The 21,844-nt window shown below is 38.7% G+C and overlaps 1 protein-coding gene across 1 annotated transcript in view; it reads right to left on the bottom strand.

Annotated features, from left to right (window-relative positions):
* xrn2 (5'-3' exoribonuclease 2) overlaps nt 1-21,844 on the bottom strand; it is an 85,115-nt gene that overhangs the window by 17,236 nt on the left and 46,035 nt on the right. The window contains exons 20-27 of the mRNA XM_043696538.2: nt 21,694-21,766; nt 14,685-14,768; nt 12,249-12,343; nt 12,091-12,170; nt 11,452-11,508; nt 11,257-11,325; nt 9,396-9,527; nt 7,573-7,709 (exon numbers count right to left, since the gene is read on the bottom strand). Coding sequence (XP_043552473.1) covers nt 7,573-7,709; nt 9,396-9,527; nt 11,257-11,325; nt 11,452-11,508; nt 12,091-12,170; nt 12,249-12,343; nt 14,685-14,768; nt 21,694-21,766 — 727 coding nt within the window. The remainder of the gene's footprint in view (nt 1-7,572; nt 7,710-9,395; nt 9,528-11,256; nt 11,326-11,451; nt 11,509-12,090; nt 12,171-12,248; nt 12,344-14,684; nt 14,769-21,693; nt 21,767-21,844) is intronic.

Below are 21,844 nucleotides of genomic sequence, written 5' to 3'. Positions count from 1 at the left end.
TTATCCCTGTAACCATGCATTGCCCACAGCTAATCCACCTAGCCTGCACATCTTTGGACTGGGGGAGGAAACCGGACCACAGGGAGAATATTCAAATTCCACAGAGACAGTCGCCCAAGGTTGGAATTGAACCCAGATTCTGTCACTGTGAAGCAACTGTGTTAACCACTGAGCCTCTTTGGTTTTGCATTGAAGATCACTGTGCAAAAGATACAACCCTCATGTAAGGGTTGAGGGGGCCCATAAATTCAAGTAATATTCTTCTCCAGAGGGATTCTAACCAACTACCCATAACATCAATGGCGTTATCCTTATTGAAACCCATCAGTTATTTGGACTGTTACTTACAAAAGGTCAATTGTTTACAGCACCACAGCTGACTGAAAATAAAACAGGTGGACACAAAAATAGGCTGAAAGGCAAGTTGCAAAAGGGATACAAACAGTTTACAGAGATATATTGCTGGTTAATTGTATGGGCAAAAAATTGAGAAACAGGGTGTAATGTAATAAAATGGAAGGGAAAACAAAAAAAAACAGTATTATTGAAATTACCAAAAACTGCATTTTGCTGAAACTCAAAGGGATTTGCAGCTGGACAGGACGTTGGTTAGGCCACTTCTGGAACAATGTGTGCAATTCTGGTCTCCATCCTATTGTAAGGATGCTGTGAAACTTGAGAAGGTTCAGAAAAGATTTACAAGGATGTCAAGGATTTGAGAGTCTGAGCTACAGGGAGAGGCTGAATAGACTAGGACTATCGGAATATTGGAGGCTGAGGGGTGACCTCATAAAAGTTTATAAAATCATGAGGGGCATGAATAGGTTAAATAGACAAGGTCTCTTCCCTGGATTGGGGGTGTTCAGAACCAGAGGGCATAGGTTTAGGATGAGAGGGGAAAGATTGAAAAAGGACCTAAGGGGCAACTTTTTCACATAGGGGGGTGGTGCGTAAATAGAATGAGCTGCTAGAAAGTAGTGGAGGCTAGCACAATTACAACATTTAAAGTTAAAAATCACAACACCAGGTTATAGTCCAACAGGTTTATTTGGAAGCACTAGCTTTCAGAACACAGTTCCTTCATCAGGAAGCAGCGACACTCCAAAAGCTAATGCTTCCAAATAAACCTGTTAGTCTATAATCTGGTGTTGTGTGATTTTTAAACTTTGTCCACTCCAGTTAGACACGGGCTCCTCCACAACATTTAAAAAGGTATCTGGATGGGTACATGAGTAGGAAGGGTTTAAAGGGATATAGGCCAAATGCTGGCAAATGGGACCAGATTAATTTCGGATATCGGGTCTGCATGGACGAGTTGGACCGAAGGGTCTATTTCAGATACTTGTGCCAAAAACATTGAAAACTAGCAAGAAGGTACAGCAGGAAATCAGGAAGGCTAATTGAATGTTGCCATTTATTTCAAGGGGGTTGGAGTATCAGAGGAAATAAATCTTATGGCAACTGTACAAATGATGGTGAGACCTCATCTAGAGTACTGAGAACAGTGTTGGCCCCTGTATTAAAGATCTTTCATCGGAGACATTTCAGGAAAATTCATTAGGATGATCCACAGTATACAGACTGCTTTATAAGCAAAGGTTAAATAAGTTGGGAGTCACTTTAATTTAGAAGAAAAAAAAGGTGATCTCTTTGAAATGTACACAATTCTTAAGCGCCTTGACTGACGAAAAGCTGAGAGGATGCTCCCCCTAATGGAGGGAGTCTAAGACTGGAGGGCATTGTCAGCCAATTTAAGACCGAAAGGTGCCAGCCAATTTAAGAATGACACGAGGAGGAATTTCTTCTCTCAGAGGGCTGTCTCTTTTTGGAACTTCTTCCCACAAGAGGGGTGTGGGGGCAGAGCCCTTGTGTAAACTTAATGCTGAAATAGATATCAGTAGGGGAATCAAGGATTACAGGGCAAGGGCAGCAAAACGGATGCATTGAATGGCAAAAGGGCCTACTCTTATTCCTATTTCTTATGATCTGAAGCAGCTTGAAGACTTCACTCTTGCTTCAAAGCCAGAGTATTTATATCAATAAACACTAGGCTGCACAAAATAGCTGGTGCAAAGGGTAGATTTTATTAATAACGGAAATGACAAATAGTTGTCATAGGTGATTGCCGACTATGAGTATCCTAAAATGATACAACACCAGCTTTTACTTATGCTGAGAACTCAAAACAATTGCTTGTTAAAATAATACCCTCTCCTGGTAGCACCCTATCATTTGTGAAGTTTTGGAGGCAATTCTGACATCCTAACCCCACCACCAGACCTTGTGTAAGTGTAACCTATGATTCACTGTGGGCAAAGTTACTCACAATTGGAGTATGTTTCCATCCAGATGGACTTTAATCAATATTCAGTTTGAATATACACTGCCCAGGAATGGGTTCACCTCATGCTCACGAGAACATACATTGAAATCTTGATAATAAAGGTATTATAATCCCCAACATACAGAAAGGACTTCCGAGTAACTTTACTGACATTGTGCTATATGGCACAATGGCAAATAAAGAGATACAAATATAGCTGATCTTGGTTCAAATGTATGAATATCGTATTTTCTGGAAAAGTAATATTGCAGCAGCTCCATGTTTAAGCATTAAATTCAGTTTTTAAAACAGCCAATTAAGAATTACTTTTGGAATGTTTGTGGAATTTTAACACATTATAGAAATCACAACTCCAAACTGAATATTTCCATAAATTTGCAACATGATGCTAATCATTCAGCTCCTGTACATGCTTTTCGCACATTTAAATGAGGATTCAAACTCAAGGTTTTTCTATTACTTAAGACAGACTGATTAGGTTTTGGGCTTGTGGAAAATCACTTCAGAAAATTCTTGGAATAATTACCCACATTTTTACATGACCGGGAATACAAATCAAGACACCAATCCGTAAAATGAAAATGCTGATTTAACTCTCGTAACATCGGGTACATTACAGGAAAACACACTGATTCACCTAGTAGCAGTGTCAAGATAAAAAAACGTTTTATTTTATACACAGAACATTAAATTGCAGAAAGAAAAGCTCATCACTTTTCAATGCTATTAGGTCACATGCTTAGATGTTTGTTAACATTTCCACTGTGCACTGAAGTGAGAACTCTTCCAATCAGTGTGACAATCAGGAAAAACCTTGGTGTTTACTGATTGCACTAATCAAAACCAATTTTCAAATGTAGTTAATTGGGAAGCTTACATTGAAATGAAAGCATGTCATAAATCAGATTCAATTTTGGATGGCAAAAACCAAATATGCTATTCACATCGAGTGCTTGCAGACAGCACTTGACTCCCACAAGTTATCAGCCCTCAGACAATTCATCAGCAGTATGTAGACTGAAATATCCCAGCAAAATCAAAGATTACTGATGGAAACACCCACATTATATATTTTAGGGTTGAAGGGGAAAGAAAATAACACTGATTGACCGTTCTGTCCTTCCAATAAAATTCTCAGCACCACAAGCTTATTATGCAATTTTCCAAAGGCAGTCAATAGATTGTGTGTTTTTTTTTTGGGGGAGGGGGGGGCTGCAGGTAATAGAAGAACTATGATGATTTTATGGTGTTAACAATTTTAAATTGAGTGTAGGAAAAAACAGGAATTAACTGGTTATATTGTATACACATTGTAATGTCCACTAGTGACATGAAAAACAAATTATTGTAACTGAACAGAAATTTAACAAAGGATGCATTAATGATGATAACTGGGAAAGACAATGGCAAGACCACGTGACCAGATATTTATAATCTTTACAATGCAGCAAACATTTAAAAAAAAAGTCCTCCTCAATGACCACCACAGAAACTGCAGCACATGGGTTTGTATTTGTGTTATTTAACATTCCTCAAATTCTGAAATAAATAAAGCTATACGGGGCTGCGGCTAACAAATGTCGAAGTGTTTTAATTCCATTTTACCTAAATCACAACGTGCTATGCACAAATACAACATATGTTAAGTTTACCGTGCAGCTTTTAATGTTCTTGAAAATAGATAGGTCTGAAACTCTCGTCTTTTTGTAGCTATCAAGTTCAGACTTCCAACATTTCTTTCTATTCAAAATCAATCCACCTATTTCATACTGCCAAACAGGACTGTCATTACAAAGACCACTGCAAAGTCACATAATTCTCGTCTCAAAGTGGTATGTGTCTTTCAGGTTCACTCTTCAATATAGCACCAAAGCCATCAAGAAATAACATGCTAAAAATCTTTACACAAAGTATACTATAGCTGAATGTTTAAATGCAGCAGTTTCAGCCAATTGTGCTAAGAAATATATACGGAAAAGCTGCTTGACACAAACACAGAATGAGGTCTATTCCTGAATTACATTTTCTAAATACATAAATAAATTTAAGGCACCAATTTGTCATAACTTGCTGCTGCCTGACTACGCAAATAATTCACTGAGCAGCATACTTACATGTTTTGACTTCCTAGCACATGACAACAGTGATCCATTGTTTTAAACTTTCAAACTTCGAATGATTGAAAACTAGGCCAGTTTTTCAGTGTTCAATGTTAAGTTGTGCTGAAAATATGAAACTCACTACCACATGCAATGGCAAAACTAGTGCATTCAAGTGGGAAGACGTGAAGGAGGAGGAAAACGAGGAAATGGTGATAATGCAAGATGATGTACAGAGACAGGAAACTAGTGGAACATAAACAATAGCAGAATGGTTTGTTTCAGCGTTGTAAAATTCTATGTAGTAATTTAATGTGGGTTCCAGCTCCAGCCAGGAGGCAGAAAAGTAAAGAGCTGTCTAACAAAAAGAAAATAAAATGCCTGAAGTATGCAGGTCAATCAGCATCTGAAACCATAAAGGCAAGTGAACATTCAGGGTCAACAACCTTCAAGATTTCTAGCATTTGCAACTGGAGCTAGAATTTAAAAAAACATTCCATTACAAAAGAGAAAATGTGGCTACAAATTAGTAAACAAAAGGTAAAAGATCAAATTTAAAGTGCATAAAGCCTTTATGTTTTGTAGCTAAGGCTTTACATTATAGCTGTGTGCACATACTATGTCTCTCATGAACACACAATGCAGTATAAGAGAACAAAAATGGCCAAGATAGCATCTGTACAGCAACAGTGATGGCCTAATGGTGAGGACAGGGGTTTGCTGAATAATTCAAGAGAGTCTCTATGTCTCAACCTTACTTGAGTATAAATAAGTCCTTTTAAAGACACACTTCTCCTTTCTTCTTTTATCAGTGCTTATGTCCTTTAGACTGTCTGCACTTAATTCTTTGTTTGTGTGTGTAGCAATTCCAAACAGAGAAAGATACTGGGAGGTACAAAAGTCAAAAAACATTATGGAGAGTGAATCCCAGTCAATTTAGAAAATTGGTCAGGAAAGCAAGGCAGAAAACTAATTTTCCACATACCTTTTTCCATCACATGACTTTTATCACATCGTGTCAAAAAAACTCAAAGTAAAGTGCCAGGAGAACAGAACATTGCTTTGGTTGCTCAGGATATTGCAGCATCTTTTTAACTATAAGGTAGCCAGGTGAAGGTCTCCATATTGCCAGGATGGCTAACAATTACACATCTTCCTTGGGGGCCAAATAGCAGCAGTGAGAAACACCAACCTTTACATGCAGGTACAGAGGCATAGAAATCTACACAACTCAAGGACCTGCTTGAGTATTATAGTTCAAGGATTGGATCAGCAGTCAAGCTGAAGCTCTTCAAGAAAGACCAGACAAAGTATAGGAAGGTGAGATTAGTTGCATTGAAAAGTCTCAAAGTTTAAAGTCCCCAGCCTTTTCATTTTGTAAGCACTCCTCCAAGTTGACTGAAAGATGCTCCGACATTTAACTTCACATGAAGGTTGCCACATAAATGCCGTTAATATTTTTAAAACAAGGTTGATAGATGAACAAACAGCTCTATTTTGCAACAATTCCCATCACACTTCCGATGTACAATTAGGTTGAGAAGAGGTCAAGAGTCTCACAGATAAAACAACTGGACTGTGTGCAACAACTGGAATCAGATTAGACTAAAATTAACTTCCCTATCAATAAGCAGGAACTTGGTAAACCAAAGTGTCATCCATGCTCAACAATTTGCCCTGATACAGCACAATTAGCCCACCAAATTGTCTCAAAAATGCTTTAAATAAACCTCAACAGTTACTTAAGCAGAAGTTAGGATACATGATCAAAAGCTTGTTTCAAGGAATGTCTTAAAAAGGAGAGAAAGGTGGAGTGACTTACAGCAAAGTTCTCCAGAACTTAGAGCCAGGGAGCTGAAGACACCAGCATCAGTGGCAAATCAAAACTGGGGATGTGCAAGAGACCACAATTGATGGAACATAAAGATCTCGGAAGGTTGTAGGGCTGGAGGAGGTAGCAGAGATAGGGCAAACAGAAAATGCAAATCTCACTATTACAATTTATACTTGGATCATGCCATTAACATAGAACTTCTCCTAAAGTTGCTTAAGTGATCTGATAGGACGAAAGTGGGCACCAAACTGAAAAACTGACTTTGGTTAAAGAGCTGGGTTTTGAGAAAAATCATGAATGTAGAGAAGGGATAGGAAAGGATTTCCAGAACTGCAATGTTGTCCCGTGATGTGAAAGTAGCGAACAGTAATTTGAACTAAGACAGTATCCACTGAGGATGAAATTCAAGGAAAAGGTACAGAATTTGAGGTAGGATGCAACAGTTTGTTCTTCTGAAAGCTTGGCTAAATTTTATCAGAGTTCAAAGACTGTATGCTGGACAAAATCTGACAATATAGTAAGAGTGGAATGGCTGAGATTTTATGCAAAAGAACAGCTTGACATCACAAACATACAAGTGAAAGCTAATGTCATGTGTTCAGATGCAGCTGTCTGTCACAGTAAAAAAAAACAGAACTGCAAAAGATTCTAGAATTTGTACATCTATTTAACAACAGGAGCCTCTGCTCTCATATTGTATCTAAGATTTGACAGCTGAGAGTCAAAGTAAGAGCAGTCCCACGAAGATTGATGAGAGAAATTATACTTGACTCTGTCAAAACCTGTAGCATAGCTAAGCCACTGAGGAGGAATATGTACAACACAATCACCATTTGAGAGATTATTATTTGTGCCTTTGGTTAGGACAACTTCGAAGCTATTGCAGAAGTGGACTCTCTCTAGAGATCCAAACATTCGAGTTGCTGGAAAAATGCATGTTCTTGTAAACCATCAACATGCACAAGTACTTGAAGGAGAGAAAAAAAAAGATTGGGTATGGACTTGCAAGGACAGCGTGGATTTGTTGAGGAGAAACATTTACGAAGACAGCTGTATGAAGGTCCGAAAGGGAAGTTTAATAGGTTTACCAGTTTTTGCAAGTTATGTTCCAAAGGGCCATTGACTAAAATGTCAACAGGCCACAAGTTTACTGTCACTGCTAAGAGTGCTTAATTTTTCACACAAGTTTTATTTTTCCTATGAAAAACAGAATCCTAAGTCTGTCAAGTTTAGTCCTTACTTTATGTATTGCTTACTACTTAATCTGTAAATCACAGGTTTGTCAAATAACTTACTTGGCAATGGGACAGTAAGAGATGGTGGTGCTCTCATCAATGGGGGCCGAGAATTTTTCGCTTGTTGATAAAGAGGCGGAGGGGTGTAACTGTAAACACCACTTCCTCCTTGAGAGCGATCTTTTGACATAACATGGCTAAAACAAAATTAAAGAAACAATATGTACAACTTGTGCATATAATACAAACTAGGTTATTCTTTTTATGCTAAAACAATTTAACAAATATAAAAATGCAGTTTGCTATGGGTGTTGGAATTGAAGTCAATAGCTTTTTCAATGATTCATATTCTGCAGCTTTGAAAGATGTGAAACATCACTCCCAAAACAAAATATTAACATCTGCGTATCAAAGTTCAATATCCAAAACAGTAGTTAATTTTTCCACAGAAAAACTTCATAATGACAGCCATGTCTTTATTGATTTACCACTGAGAACTGAACTGAGTGTTTGAGCCCATCAGGAAGGATTGAAAATTCCAAGCTATTTTGCCCAGATCCAGTGCGGGGGAACCTGGAGGTCTATAAAATTATGAGGACACACCAGTGAAGATATTTCCAAGTGCAGGGCAGTGTAGAATTAGGGTCATAAATGTAAGGTAGCCACTAATACATCCAAGGGAACTAGATTGTATATTTATGAGCCAAACACAAATAAACCCAAAACAGAAATCAGAAGACACTGCGCTAGCCAGAGAGTAGGATAAAGAGTAGTTGAGATGAATAGCCTCTATGCATTTCAACAGAAGCTAGATAAACACAAGGGACAAAAATCCAAAAGAATCTGTCAACATGCCAGAAGGGTAGGAAGAGGTTAATGTAGAACACAAACACTGGCACTAATCCACTGGGCTATGTGGTCTGTTTCTGTTCTACAAATACTATGTAATGTGACACTATGTGACATTTCAGTCTTGCTGTCCCCACATAGGGAGTGGCACATAGTTTTTGCATCACAAAATGTTAAAATTGCACAGGAGTCTTCAATTTGCATGTACAAAAAGACTTACAAACCAAACAGGTCCAGGTGCTTGTGAACTGCTTCAAATCAACTAAAATCTGTATCATTACCATTACATACCTGGTTGACAATAAAGGATTTATATTTCTGCTCCCCTGGCCAATCTCGCAATGAATCAAAGGAAAGGCTGATTTCTACTAATGATGGAGAAAATTTATGCCACTTGAGTTTTTACAAGTTCCATTTTGCAAACGCTCCAACTCACTTTCCAATTTCTGTTTGACCTGTTGTTGAAAAATCAAATACCAAGGTCCCTGTGCCCAAAATTATTACAACAGCAAACATACTGAACACATTATTTTCAACCAACAATTCAGTTAATCAGATCAAACTCTGCAACAAGTTTGACTGTGGAAAACTTTATTTTATATGGCACAAAGGACAATGGCTGCAATGATGGCACCTGACTCACTGACAGTTATTGGAATAGATCACCATGTGAATAATCTTGACTGCCACTTCTCTCCAGAGAATAAATGTTCTTAAAAAAGAGACAGTTTAATTGTGGAGTTAGATCAAATACTAAGCTGGGGTGCATGCATGCATGAATGTGACCAGGGTTTTTTTGGGGAGGGGGGGGGGGGGGGAGAAGGGGGTTGCAGGCAGGATCCGGCGGTCACAGTACTCGTTACTGTATGCTAAACCAGCATTGTCTGACATGATTCCTGCTTTAAGTCTGTACCCTAACAAAATAAGGAAGAAACATCAAAGCTGCAGGGATAACACGACAGATGCTAAAATGATCCTGCTGGTCAAATTATTCCACTGAACTCTTACATTTGCTGGCTTGGAACATCACTCACCCCAGTGTTCTAAATGCTGCTTGGTCCAAGTGTACTTGAGGCCGATTTGGGTTAAAGCCAAGTCGAGGCTTCCAAGGTTGCTTTTGGTTAGATTGTTCCCAATCAGCTGGTTTCAACACTTTAGGAGGTTTTCTGAAACAGAAAAGCGAAACCAAATAACTTAACATACATCAAATAACTGCAGATGCAGGAGATCTGAAATAAAGACAAAGTCTGGCAGCATCTGCAAGATCAGAGACAAAAGGTAATGTTTCAAGTCTACTCCGTTCTGACAAAGCATCACTAGGCTTGAAACGGTTAACAGTTTCTCTTTAGAGACCATGCTAGATCTGCTGAGTTTCTTCAGCACTTCCTATTTTTATTCCAAACATTCAATAATTATTGTACAGACTCAGTATAGCTCAGATTGGGCCCATTCAGCCTATCCTGCTTTTGCTTTCCAAATTTAGTTTCACACTCCAGATTTCTCCCCATAAACTTACAAACCAATTCTCTACAAGTACATGCCAATTATCTCTTAAAAAGTTCTTATGAAATCTAACTCCACCAGCCGTTCAAGTAGTACATTCCAGAACCTAATTTGTATAGAGAATTTTCTCATTTCCCGACAGTACCGTTGCCAATTATATTGAATGTGACCTGTGGTTATCAACCCACTTTGCAAGGGAATACATTACTTCCTACTTGTTATAATGAAATCTCTCATAACTTTGAGATTCTGTATCGAAACTCTCAACTTCCAGTGTTTTCCTCTTTACATCACAAATGCACCTCATCCCTGGCACCTCCGCTGTACTCATGCCACCTAATGTCAGGTTACCAAAATAGTATAGAAAACACCAACCAAAGATCTGTAAAGTTTAAAATCAGTTGCAGAGTACATGTATGTGAGTAATGCCCTCCGCCTATAGAAGAATTCCTGTATCAGTCCCACCATTAACTTAACTAAAGGTCATTCTGCTACATGAGTTTCGTTCATGGGAATTCGCTATGATGGGATTGACAAATTGGGGCATGGTTTCTAAAGCGCAAACTTTTAAAGCATGTATTCATTATAACACGATTCCAGTTTAAATGGTGCTACTATTATGCGATTTTCTTAGAACATGAGATTGCACGAGAATGGAACTACTGCGTTACTGCAAAACCAGCTGCATTCTCCTTTGAGATAAGATTCTCAGAGTGTCTATTTAATCCAATCGTCTTTCCTCATATTCCCTTTTCTGTTCCAACTGTTTCTCAATTGCTCTTTGCACATTCTGTGAATTTTGTTAATAGATCACTAACAACAACCAGAAATATGGTTGCTAAATGAAAGAAAGCAACATTTCAAGCATCCAACCTGTAGATGAATCCCACATATTAACTTCCACTGACCTACTTTACGTTCCCTTTATTACATTCTTTCCATAAATTAGTAGCTATTACTGGAATATTGTTATGCAAGCAGCAGAACCCTTTCTCAACTCAGCCTAGACAGTACTGCATGGTATGCAGTTGTGAGAACTGAGGCATTTACAGGTGCCCCACGTATGATGCTCTTCAAAGAACTTTGCTTTCGGCAAGTATAGGTGGACACTGAACAAAAAACCTTATTTCTCTTATCTAATCAAGTCACCATGAGAAACCAAATTGTCTGACTCAATTTAGACAAGATAAATAACACAAATTTTCATTGTCTGAATGATTCTTTGGTTTCTCACAAGCATGCATGCACTGCTGATCTGTTAACAGGTTTCTCAATGCATAAAAACAACTGGTGACCAGATTGTTTTCATGACTCAAAGCTTCTACCTTAATTGATAAACTTTTAAACAAAGTTTAAATGCCAAGAAACTTTGTTTTGAGAAATATTACTTACACTGCTCCAGGTAATAAAGAAGCTTTGAATATGTAGCAATCTTCAAATTGAGGATCCTTGAATAATATACTGTAGGGAGGGAAGGGAAGGTGTACATAAAGCAGATTTATTTTATCATGTACAACATCAAAATGGAACAGAATAATCGCAGCAATAAAAACAGGTATAAGCAAAGTGAACAGAAGTTCCACTCACCTGCATACATTATTCTCGGTAATGTCTTGCAATGCTGGTACAGGGGATTCCACTGTTCTAAAAGTAAACATATATGCATATATAAATTCAGGCAAGCATTTACCAAAGATGTGATTTTCCATGTTGGTTTATCTTCATAAACTCAATTTCTTCTCTTCACAGTCATATTTAGTAAAAACTGGAGCAATGAGCCAGTGACCTTCCCAATTCACTAGAATTTATGTGCACAAGTAAATACATCCTTTCACCTAACCATGCCACCCCTACCTTCAAAAATGCTTTTTTCCCCCTAAGTACAGCATTATGCACACACACATCCAAGAATACAAACTAGCTTGTTCAAGCAACTATTAATTCTGAATGAAAATTTTCTAGTTCAAATTCAAGCACTAAACTAATCAGGGTGGTCTTTAAAACTGAAAAGCATTTCCTTTTTTAAAAAATCTTCAAGTCTACTCTTTGTTTTATAATAAATTAGCCTTAAATGTATTAATTGAACCTTAAACATTTTGAAGACATAATTCTCCTCCACAATTGTCTCAACAGGCAACTATAATGGATTACACAGTTAGCAATGTGTTGATATATCTTTATATTCCTAAGCAATCCCTACAGTTTAAACAAAAAATGAATACTTACCTTCCTGGTTTTATTACATCATCCTTTAACGTTAGGAGGCCTTTAATACCATGGCAAAGCTCAGGAGACATCTCTATATCCTATAATCACAGGTTTAATTTAATAAGGACACTTATTTAAAAAAAGGAGTGAGAAACAAAATTATACAAATTACCCACCTGAGCACCACTATTTTGCAATTCGACAATGAAGTCAAACAACTTGTGGTGTTTTCCAACAAACAGCACATCACTTCCAAGACTATTTCGTCGAACTAAAATCAAAGATTATCAAAAGTTCAGTTTTATTCAACTATTTCTAGCACCTCTTGTTCAGTATTCAATCATACGGTGTTATGTTTATTTATGAATATTGTAACTGGAGCAGAGATCCATAAGTAAAAAGGCTTAAAATCATCACTATTATTTCCATAAACCCTACAGATGTTTTTTTGAAATATTATCTTACACAATACCTTACACAAAGCAGTATTCAACTGAAGTAATGCTGAAAATAATATTTTGTCCAAACTTTTCATCTTGCACTCATCAGGACATTATGCAAGAAACATAAATCTAAATGGAAAACAACATTTATGTAGTATGAATAATATTTATTAACAAGTGGACTCTGATTAGCATTGCCATGGAAAATGCATCAGTCACACAATGACAGAGTTAGCTGTCAAGCTTTGCTTAAATTTTAAAACAGGCAAGCTGAGTGTGGGATGCTGGAAAAGCACAGCCAGTCAGGCAGCATCAGAGGAGCAGGAGAATCGACATTTTGAGCATAAGCTCTTCATCAGGAATTCCTGAAGAGCATATGCTCGAAACGTCAATTCTCCAGCTCCTCAGATGCTGCCTGACCGACTGTGCTTTTCCAGCACCACACTCTTACACTGACCTCCAGCATCGGCTGTCCTCACTTTCTCTCAGCTGACCGTTTGGTCAATGCATTGCTCGGAAAAATCAATCATAAAGTGGTCGTCACCTATTTTAAGCTGAAACAGACAGAGCGTGTACATATTTTTTCCCCCTTGAAAAGAACACGACCCTGAATCTGCATGTCACACCTTGGGCTCAACTGACAATCCCAAATTGATTGTCAATGCAATTCTTCATGTATTCAGGGTTATTTAGCAAATTTTGTCCATTCACTCAACCACATCGACTGTTTGACAATCTGTTGAGGCTTACAACCACTATCTGACTGGTGTGACCTTCACTGGTTCGTGCACATTTGCAGTTGCTATAAGATTGACCAGATGAGCAAACAGGATCTGAGCAAGCTGGATGCTGAAACAGACCACATCACAACCAAACTGTGGGATAATGGTGAGCCATAATTTCTCACTGATTATCACACAAATTCAAACAGGTCCATGGCCATCACATTAGGTCCTGAGAAGTGCCCACTCTATCTTAGGTTAACCTGGAAGGGTAAAATCTCAATGGTTTGAGAAATGGGTAAAGGTAGGTGTTATGCACTGCTAAATGCACCATGAACAGAATGCTCCTATCACGTCAAAAGGACATCTACCCATCACACAGAAGATTACTGAGGTATATGAATTTTAGTGCTGGTGTGATGCCAGATTATGTTGGTCATATGTACCAATATCTAGGGGATTGTATCAAACCATGTATCCCTTTAGCTGTTCTGCTTGCCACACCCAACCAGTTCATTCTATCAATAGTGCCATCAGTTGATGTGATTCAACGACTAGACAACATTTACTAAATAATCCTATGCGCATGGAGAATTGGCTGACAACCAATTTAGGATTGTTAGTCAGTCTCTCAGAGTGGCACATGTGTGTACTAGAAGTTACAGTTATTAATACTCTGGACTCTTCTTTGCAACACTTTACTAACATAGTGAACATCAGTCATTCTCTGATTCAGTTCTTAGGGCAATACCTTGACCAATCAGAATCAATCTGCCTGGTTTAAAATTTAACCAAATTTGGCAGTTAACGGTCAGTCATCATCTAACTGGCATATGCTCCATGGCAATGCACCTACCAATCAGCGGTCACTCAGTAACCATTCAGCACCCTCCTCTTAAACACTAAAAATTATACAAAAATCCAAAGAACTGCAAATGCTGGAAATCAGAAACAAAAACACGTACTGCTGCAAAAACTCAGCGTGTCTGACAGCATACGTGGAAAACAGAATTAACATTTCGGGTCTTGTGACCCTTCTTTAGAAGCCTTCAGGGTCATTGGATGCAAAATGATAATTCTGCTTTCTCTCCATAACTACCAGACCTATTGAGTTTTTCCAGTAATTGCATGTATGTGCATGCACAAGTTTGTGTCTGCGCATGCATGCGTAAGGTTTACTTACCCTTTACATTAGTTTTTGCTGCAAATTGTCCTGATTAGCTCAAGATGAAAAACTTTGACAAAATGGGTCTTTTTACAGCAAAGTGCAAGTACTATGCTGTCAAACAACAAAGTTAGCATATACTTAATAAATCAAGGGCAGAGCAGTTATACTGAATCAATAACATCAATCCATTATTGACTTTTTGAAGCATATTAATACAAACAAAACACGTAAACCTCAAAAACAACCCAGCAAACCCAATGCAGTTATCATAAATCTTACTTTCATCAGGAGTGAGATCAGGGTAAACTGCTTCCAGAGCTGCTCTAAGCCGTCGTTCATCAACAAATGGTAGAAGTGCAACACCTATTGGCAGATGAACAATAAATCAGTGCTAGAAAAAACTAAGCCAGATACGAACTCACACAATCATTGCATTTCCAGTTAACATCTTAATTCTATAAATAATGGTCATCCAAGCTGGATATAAGTACTATCAAATTCTCTTAGCACAGGGCTTTTAGTGTATATTACTTGCACACCCAGAGGGACATCTACCTGAAGTATGCAGAATAAGTTGATGGTGACACTAGTATAGAGTACTGATTTAATATCAACATTGTAATGTTGGAGTTCAATTCTCCAGATACTGCTCAGCAACATGATTAACAACCGAAAATAGCTTTTAAGGGGATAATCTAGTGATGGAATCATAGAGAGATACTGCACAGTAACAGACCTTCAGTCCAACCCGTCCATGTAGAGTTGATTTAGTTACCGATTATTTTCTACAGAGTGTGTGCATGCGCGTGTGCAGACGTGTGAGTGTGTGTGGGGTGGGGTTTGGATGATTTACTGGTTTCCAAGAGTAAAGATAAAATTTACATGTTACTCCAACATGCGCTGAAGGATGTTTTGACATCAAGGATTATGCATATGATACCTGTTTCCAGACATGGCTCTGTATTTTGCACTTTAACCGACAGTATTGATGAGGAGAATGAGCAAAGTGGAGGCCGATCTGCTGCAACAGAGGGAGCAAGTTTTCACAGTTGTAGTCGTATCAATCCTGGATATTCTGGGAGTGACTCCTTGAACAGTGTGCCACAGTGAAAAACAATCCATCTCCATTTCACTAAGGAGGTTCTCATTTAAACCTTCCAGTTAGAACTTCTGGGCAGTGAAATAAAAAAATAATTCGCACTGCCAGTGTCTCTGTAGGTGACTTTATCTATGAACTATTATGTATCTGGTGCCCATTTTTAGTTATAGGTCATGAGAGATGCAACGCATATCTTTAAGCTATTCATTCTTGCATAAACTTAGTCATTTACACTCTATTCAGGGGCAGCACAGTGGTTCAATGGTTAGCACCGCTGCCTCACAGCACCAGGGTCCCAGGTTCAATTCCAGCCTTGGGCGACTGTGTGGAATTTGCACATTCTTCCAGTGTCTGCGTGGGTTTCCTCCGGGTGCTCTGGTTTCCTCCCACAGTCCAAAATGTGCAGACCAGGTGAATTGACTATGATAAATTGTCAATAGTGTTAGGTGCATTAGTCAGAGGGAAATGGGTCTGAGTGGGTTACTCTTCGGAGGGCCAGTGTGGACTGGTTGGACCAAAGGGCCTGTTTCCACACTGTAAGGAACCTAATCTAATAATCCAGGGAAACTGAAGACATTCCATTCTCTCTTATCAATGAGAGGCCAGGTGTGAGGATGCAATTTGATCAGACTGAAGGGTTCCCAATGGTCCAGGATGCCTTTTATTACATGCATATAGCTTTGCTATGTCAGCCCTGAGCGCTGTTGGAATATTCAGCTCAAAAGTTATTAAAAGAGTCCCTCACTCAGGCATTCCTGCAGCAGTCATGACGTCTGCACAACTGCATTTAAAATACCTCAAAAACAAAAGGATCTCTGCCTCGAGTAAAGATACATTCCATGATGACAGGTCATAACACTATTGCACAGCATAAGTGGGATGATTAAGAATGCCGAAATAGACCCACGCATGCACAGGCACGAGTGATGTCTGCTGTCTGTCTGAAGAAGGGTCACTGGACTCGAAGTGTCAAAGCTGCTCTCTCTCCACAGATACTGCCAGGTCTGCTGTAGTTTTTCCAGCCATTCCTGTGTTTGCTTCAGATCTTCAACATTTGCAGTTCTTTCTTTCATTTCAGAATCAATGAAAACAGGGTGGCGAGGGGAGACACTGTTGTTAGAGTCATAACTTGCACAGAAGATGATGGTTGTTGATGGTCAACCACCTCAGGTCCAAGACATTTATTCCTTAGGATAGCGGCTGAGGGACAACAATCTTCACCTGCTTCACACCAAGGGTCTTCCCATAAAGGTCAGAAATGAGAATGCTTGCTAATAATTGTACACAGTTCAGCATCGTTTGTGACTTCTCAGAAACTGAAGCAACCCATATCCAAAGACAAGGACAATGCACAAGGTTTGGCTGACAAGTAGCAAATAACATTTGTACCACACAAGAGCCAAACAACAATCATCAATGAGTCTCTCAACATTTCTCGCTGACATCATATTCCTTCTTCCCCCTTTTCCCCCAACCAAGGTTGTCTACCACCTACAAGGTACAAGTTGGGAGTGCGATAGAATACTCTCCACCTGGCTTGATGAGTGCAGCTCATCACTCAAGAAGCTTTACACCATCCATGATAAAGCTACCCATTTGATTAGCACTCCATCCACAAACATTCAGTCTGAAGATGACTAATGCTCAGTAGCACCAGTACGTATTATCGAAACAATATACTGTAGAAATTTATCAAGGCTCCTTTAGACAGTACCTTTGATACCCATGACTGCGATCATCTAGAAGGGTTGCACATACATGGGAACACTATGAATTGCAACACCTTTCCATGTCACTCTCAACCCTGACTGGAAATATACTGTCATTCCTTCAGAGTCATAGGTCAAAATCCTCTAACTTACTCTCCAACAACATTGTGGATCTACCTACACCAAACAGACTGCAGCAGTTAAAGAAGAAAGCTCCTCATCACCTTCAAGGGCAATAAATTGTGACCCAGACAGTAATGCCCATACCCCATAAATTAAAGTTAAAAATCATTTAATCCTTGCTTGTGGATGGCTTTTCCTAGTATACCTCTTCATACAGTGCTATCCCAGTGGGTGCAACATCACTGATCGGAGGCTGCTGGCTTTCAATTGGAGATACTACAGAAAACCTTACATTAAGAACCCAGACTAGTCAGGACCTTCAAGATCCAGCATCAGACAGCTCCAGTTCAACATAAATAGCAGCAGTCTGGGCTGACAGGTTAAAAATAAGCACGTTGGTAGAGTGGCAGCAGTAGTGAATAAACTCTGTAGTTGAGAGACAGCAGTGCAAGTTTAAGCTCTGTGACTTCATTGCCAACCATTATCAGCAGGACATCAACTAATATTGCAATAAATTACAGACACTCTGTTGGACTGCAATATCGCTGAAACTTTATTGCTGGAACAGCACAGCAGGTCAGGCAGCATCTAGGGAACAGAAGATTCGACGTTTCGGGCACATGCCTGAAGAAGGGCATGTGCCCGAAACGTCGAATCTTCTGTTCCCTAGATGCTGCCTGACCTGCTGTGCTGTTCCAGCAATAAAGTTTCAGCTTTGATCTCCAGCGTCTGCAGACCTCACTTTCTCCTCCTGGACTGCAATATCCTCTTGGATGCAGCTCAGGTATTAGTAGTCAAACCTTGTTTGACAGCCAGCTGGGCTTGCATAATCTAAGTCTTCACAACAGCATCTAGACATCAGGTGACTGCTGCTTGCACTCCAATTGAAGTTGAAATAGCTATCAAAGGCTGCATCAGAGATATTCACAAGTCTGATCAAGAAGTTGACCACCATCCTATGCTAGGGAGAATGGGCTCCAAGTTCTGCATAAAGCTCGATGCACAAATGTAAAATGGTATCTACTCATCTGCACAGGTCACAGGACATATGATCAGGACATTATTCTGCCCAACAAGCATGTCTCGCCATTTAATATGATGATCAAACATTTCAACGCCTTGTACTCACACCGCCTCCATAATCATGTAGGTCACTGGTAGTCAGAAATCTATCAATCTCTATGTTACACATACTCAAAGACTGAGCGAGCTTCCAGAGAACTTTGTGGTAGCGAATTGCAAATGTTTAAAACCCTCTGAGTAAAGAGAATTCCCCATCATGCTCAACTGAAGGGCATCCCACTGGTTTTTAAATAGATCCCTTTGGGGTTGGACTCCACCAACCTGAGAAACATCTTACTCATATGTACCCTGTCTATCCATTTAAGTATTGTAAGTTTTGATCAGGTAACCTCTCATGCTGTGAAATTCAGAGAGCAGGCCCATTTTGCCCCATGTCTCTTCACAGCACAGTCCAATCACTCTGCAAACAAGTTTGGTGAACTCTCTGACAATGGCTTTCCTGAGATAAGACGACCAAATCTGCACTCAGCATTCCAGGTGTGGTCTAACCAAATTCCTATACAGTTGAAGCAAGACCTCTCAATTCCTGCACTGAAATCTTCTTACAATAAAGGCTAACATTTCATTAACCTTCCTAACAGCTTGCTGCACCTGCATGTTAGCCTTCACTGACTTATCAAGAGGGAAATTCAGATCCCATATTAAATATGCACATTCATCTCTTGCCATTTAAGAAATACTTTGCATATCTGTTTCTCCAACCAAAATGATTAACCTCATTTTTCCACATTATATTCCATGTTCTAGCCCATTCACTAAGTCTGTCCCAAACCCACTGAAGGCACTTTACATTTTCCTCAAATCACACATTGCCACTTAGCTTTGTCTTATCTGCAAATTTGGAAGTATTACATTTCACTGATATAAACAAGCTGGGGCCTTAAGTACTGATCCCTGCAACATCTTATTAGCCTTCCAATGCAAGAATAACCCAGTTCTTCCTCCTGTATTTTCTGTCTGTTAGCAAGTATTAATCCATGCCAATTTGTACTCCCTATTTCATATGGTTGTTTTTCTAACCAACTTCCTGTTGGGGACTTCACCAAAAGCCATCAGCTAATCTAAGAATAGAATGTTTATTGACTTTGCCAAGTTCACTAAACACGAATTTCCCATTTGCAAATCCATGATGCTGCTGTTCTATCAAATCCATGATGCTGCTGTTCTATCAGATTATAAACTAAGTGTTTATTTATCCCATCCTTGATAACAGATTCGAGCACTGTGTAAGGCTAACAGGTCTGTAGTTCTCGATTTCCTCTTTTATTCCCTTCTTAAATGGTAAGATTACATTTTGAATCTTCAAATTACAGAAATGTTCCAGAATCTATTGAATTTTAGATGATGGTCACTAATGCATGGACTCTCTATGGCCACCTCCTTCAATGATCTGGAATGTACATCATAACGTCTTAGGGATTTATTAACTATCAGCCTCCATTCATTTCTCCAGTACGATCTTCTTACTGATGTAAATTTCCTTCCTCATTCTCCCTAGCCACTTATTGTTTTCTATTAACTGTCCAATCGTCAGAATTACTGCTATTTTTGGAAACTTTATAGGTAGTTTATTTTATTGTGATATAACCGTGAACTTCCTTTGTTAGCCACAGCTGACTGACCATTAAGTGTTTGCATCTTGAAGAAATGTATAGTTGCTCTAATGCATGGAACAATTCTTTACAGGTTATCCATTACCTGTGTAAGAATCTGACTTCATGTGTACCAGATCAATAAACTGACTAAGAATCAATGTACATTGGTGAAGTAGTAAGCCGGCATGGAATAAAGAAAGTCACTTCACTTTTAGAAGTGTATTTTGACAACCAGGTGTTTAGATAATGCCTGATCAGGAAGTTGCAGACAAAGTCGTACCTGCTTTTAGAGTTTTTCACATTTTTCTTCTTGGAAACAGTGACACTGAAGTGCAATGATAGCCAAATTAAATTTGCTTAGTCTGTCCTAGTTTCCGTAATGAGGTCTGCATGACCAAGTCAGGCAAAATTATCAAGTATGCTATGAAAATAAAATTAGAGCAGTGCAAAAAGATACAGAAACGTGAGAAAGCTCCATAAACACATGCTCAGTACAGACTGTCATTACTGCACACAAAGACACAAATCTGTCCATTAACTATCATAACAGCAGCTCATTCCAATCAACCATGGAAAAGAAATAATACCGTCATCCATACCGGTTGTGACTTGCAATAGGAAATAAGTTACAACAGAAGCCGAGAATTTGAAAAACCACTTGAACATTTTCAAGCATGTCCACTGTGCACATTTCTTTTGATTGTATAAAATGAATGCTTGTGCAGCACAGAAACAGGTCGTTGAGCCAAACAGGTTTGTGTGATTGTTTACGCTCTACACAAACCCCTTTCATCCAGCCCCACCAACATATCCTTGTCATTCTTGCTTCCTCTTATTTGTGTAGATCCCCATGAATATACCAATACTATTCAATTTAACCATTCCTTGTCATTTCGAGTACTACACATACACCTGCTGCTGGGTAAAAAAGTTCTCTTTAGCTCCCTACAGGATTTATCAGCGACTAAATTTATGACCTAAAAGTTCTGGTCTTGCCCACAATTACAAGCATCTTCTCTACACTTACTCTTCAATCAATCATGGAGACCTTGAACAGGTCACATTTCAGTCTTGACTTCTTACAAGGTTAGAACTCCAGCCTGGTCAAACTTTCTCAATAGATGCAAATTGTTAGTTATATTACTTTCCCAGCAATTTTTTTCTGCACTCTCTGTTGACTCTACATTTTCTTTTATAAGTTGGAAATCAGAACTATTCAGTGTTCTGAAATTCCGTCATGTCTGAAACTTAGAGATTCAATAATCTAGTTTTGAATTGTGCACCAATGAGCTTAATATTTATTTCTGAGCTTTTAGCTAAATATCTAGATATAGAGAGAAAAAAAAAATTAAAATTCCAATTATAATAGCCCTGTCAAATAAAGAACAGCAGAAAAAGAATTAGTCCATTACATTCGCATTCATCTGTCAATAATACCAGCCATAATCATACTCTCATTGTTGATCCTTGTTCTGCTCCTGAATCATAACAGTCAAATTACTTTCACAAGTAGACACCTTTCCTCAAAGCTAGTTCCGCTTTTAATCTGAAAACTGGGTCATGCATATCTTAAAGCTTTCTGTGCAGATGCCTGCAAAACACAGCTGTCTTCAATTTACATTTAATATCGCAATATTCAGAAGTATTTTATGATAATAGACTATATGCTGAAATCCTACCTTGCCAAGCATATTTCTTTCCATTTAAATCAATAGCAAAATCATCTGGATAGAAGTCAATGATTGAAGAGTCCTATTTTAAAAAAAAACTTAAATTATACAAATACACTCATGCAATTCAACCTGCCTTCTCCCCTCATCCCACAAAAGA

Source organism: Chiloscyllium plagiosum, unplaced genomic scaffold (genome assembly GCF_037043375.1).
Source record: "Chiloscyllium plagiosum isolate Xiang-an unplaced genomic scaffold, Cpla_swu_hap1 HiC_scaffold_10, whole genome shotgun sequence".
In the NCBI taxonomy this organism is placed as follows: Eukaryota; Metazoa; Chordata; class Chondrichthyes; order Orectolobiformes; family Hemiscylliidae; genus Chiloscyllium; species Chiloscyllium plagiosum.
This window is presented reverse-complemented; position numbering and strand designations above follow the sequence as displayed.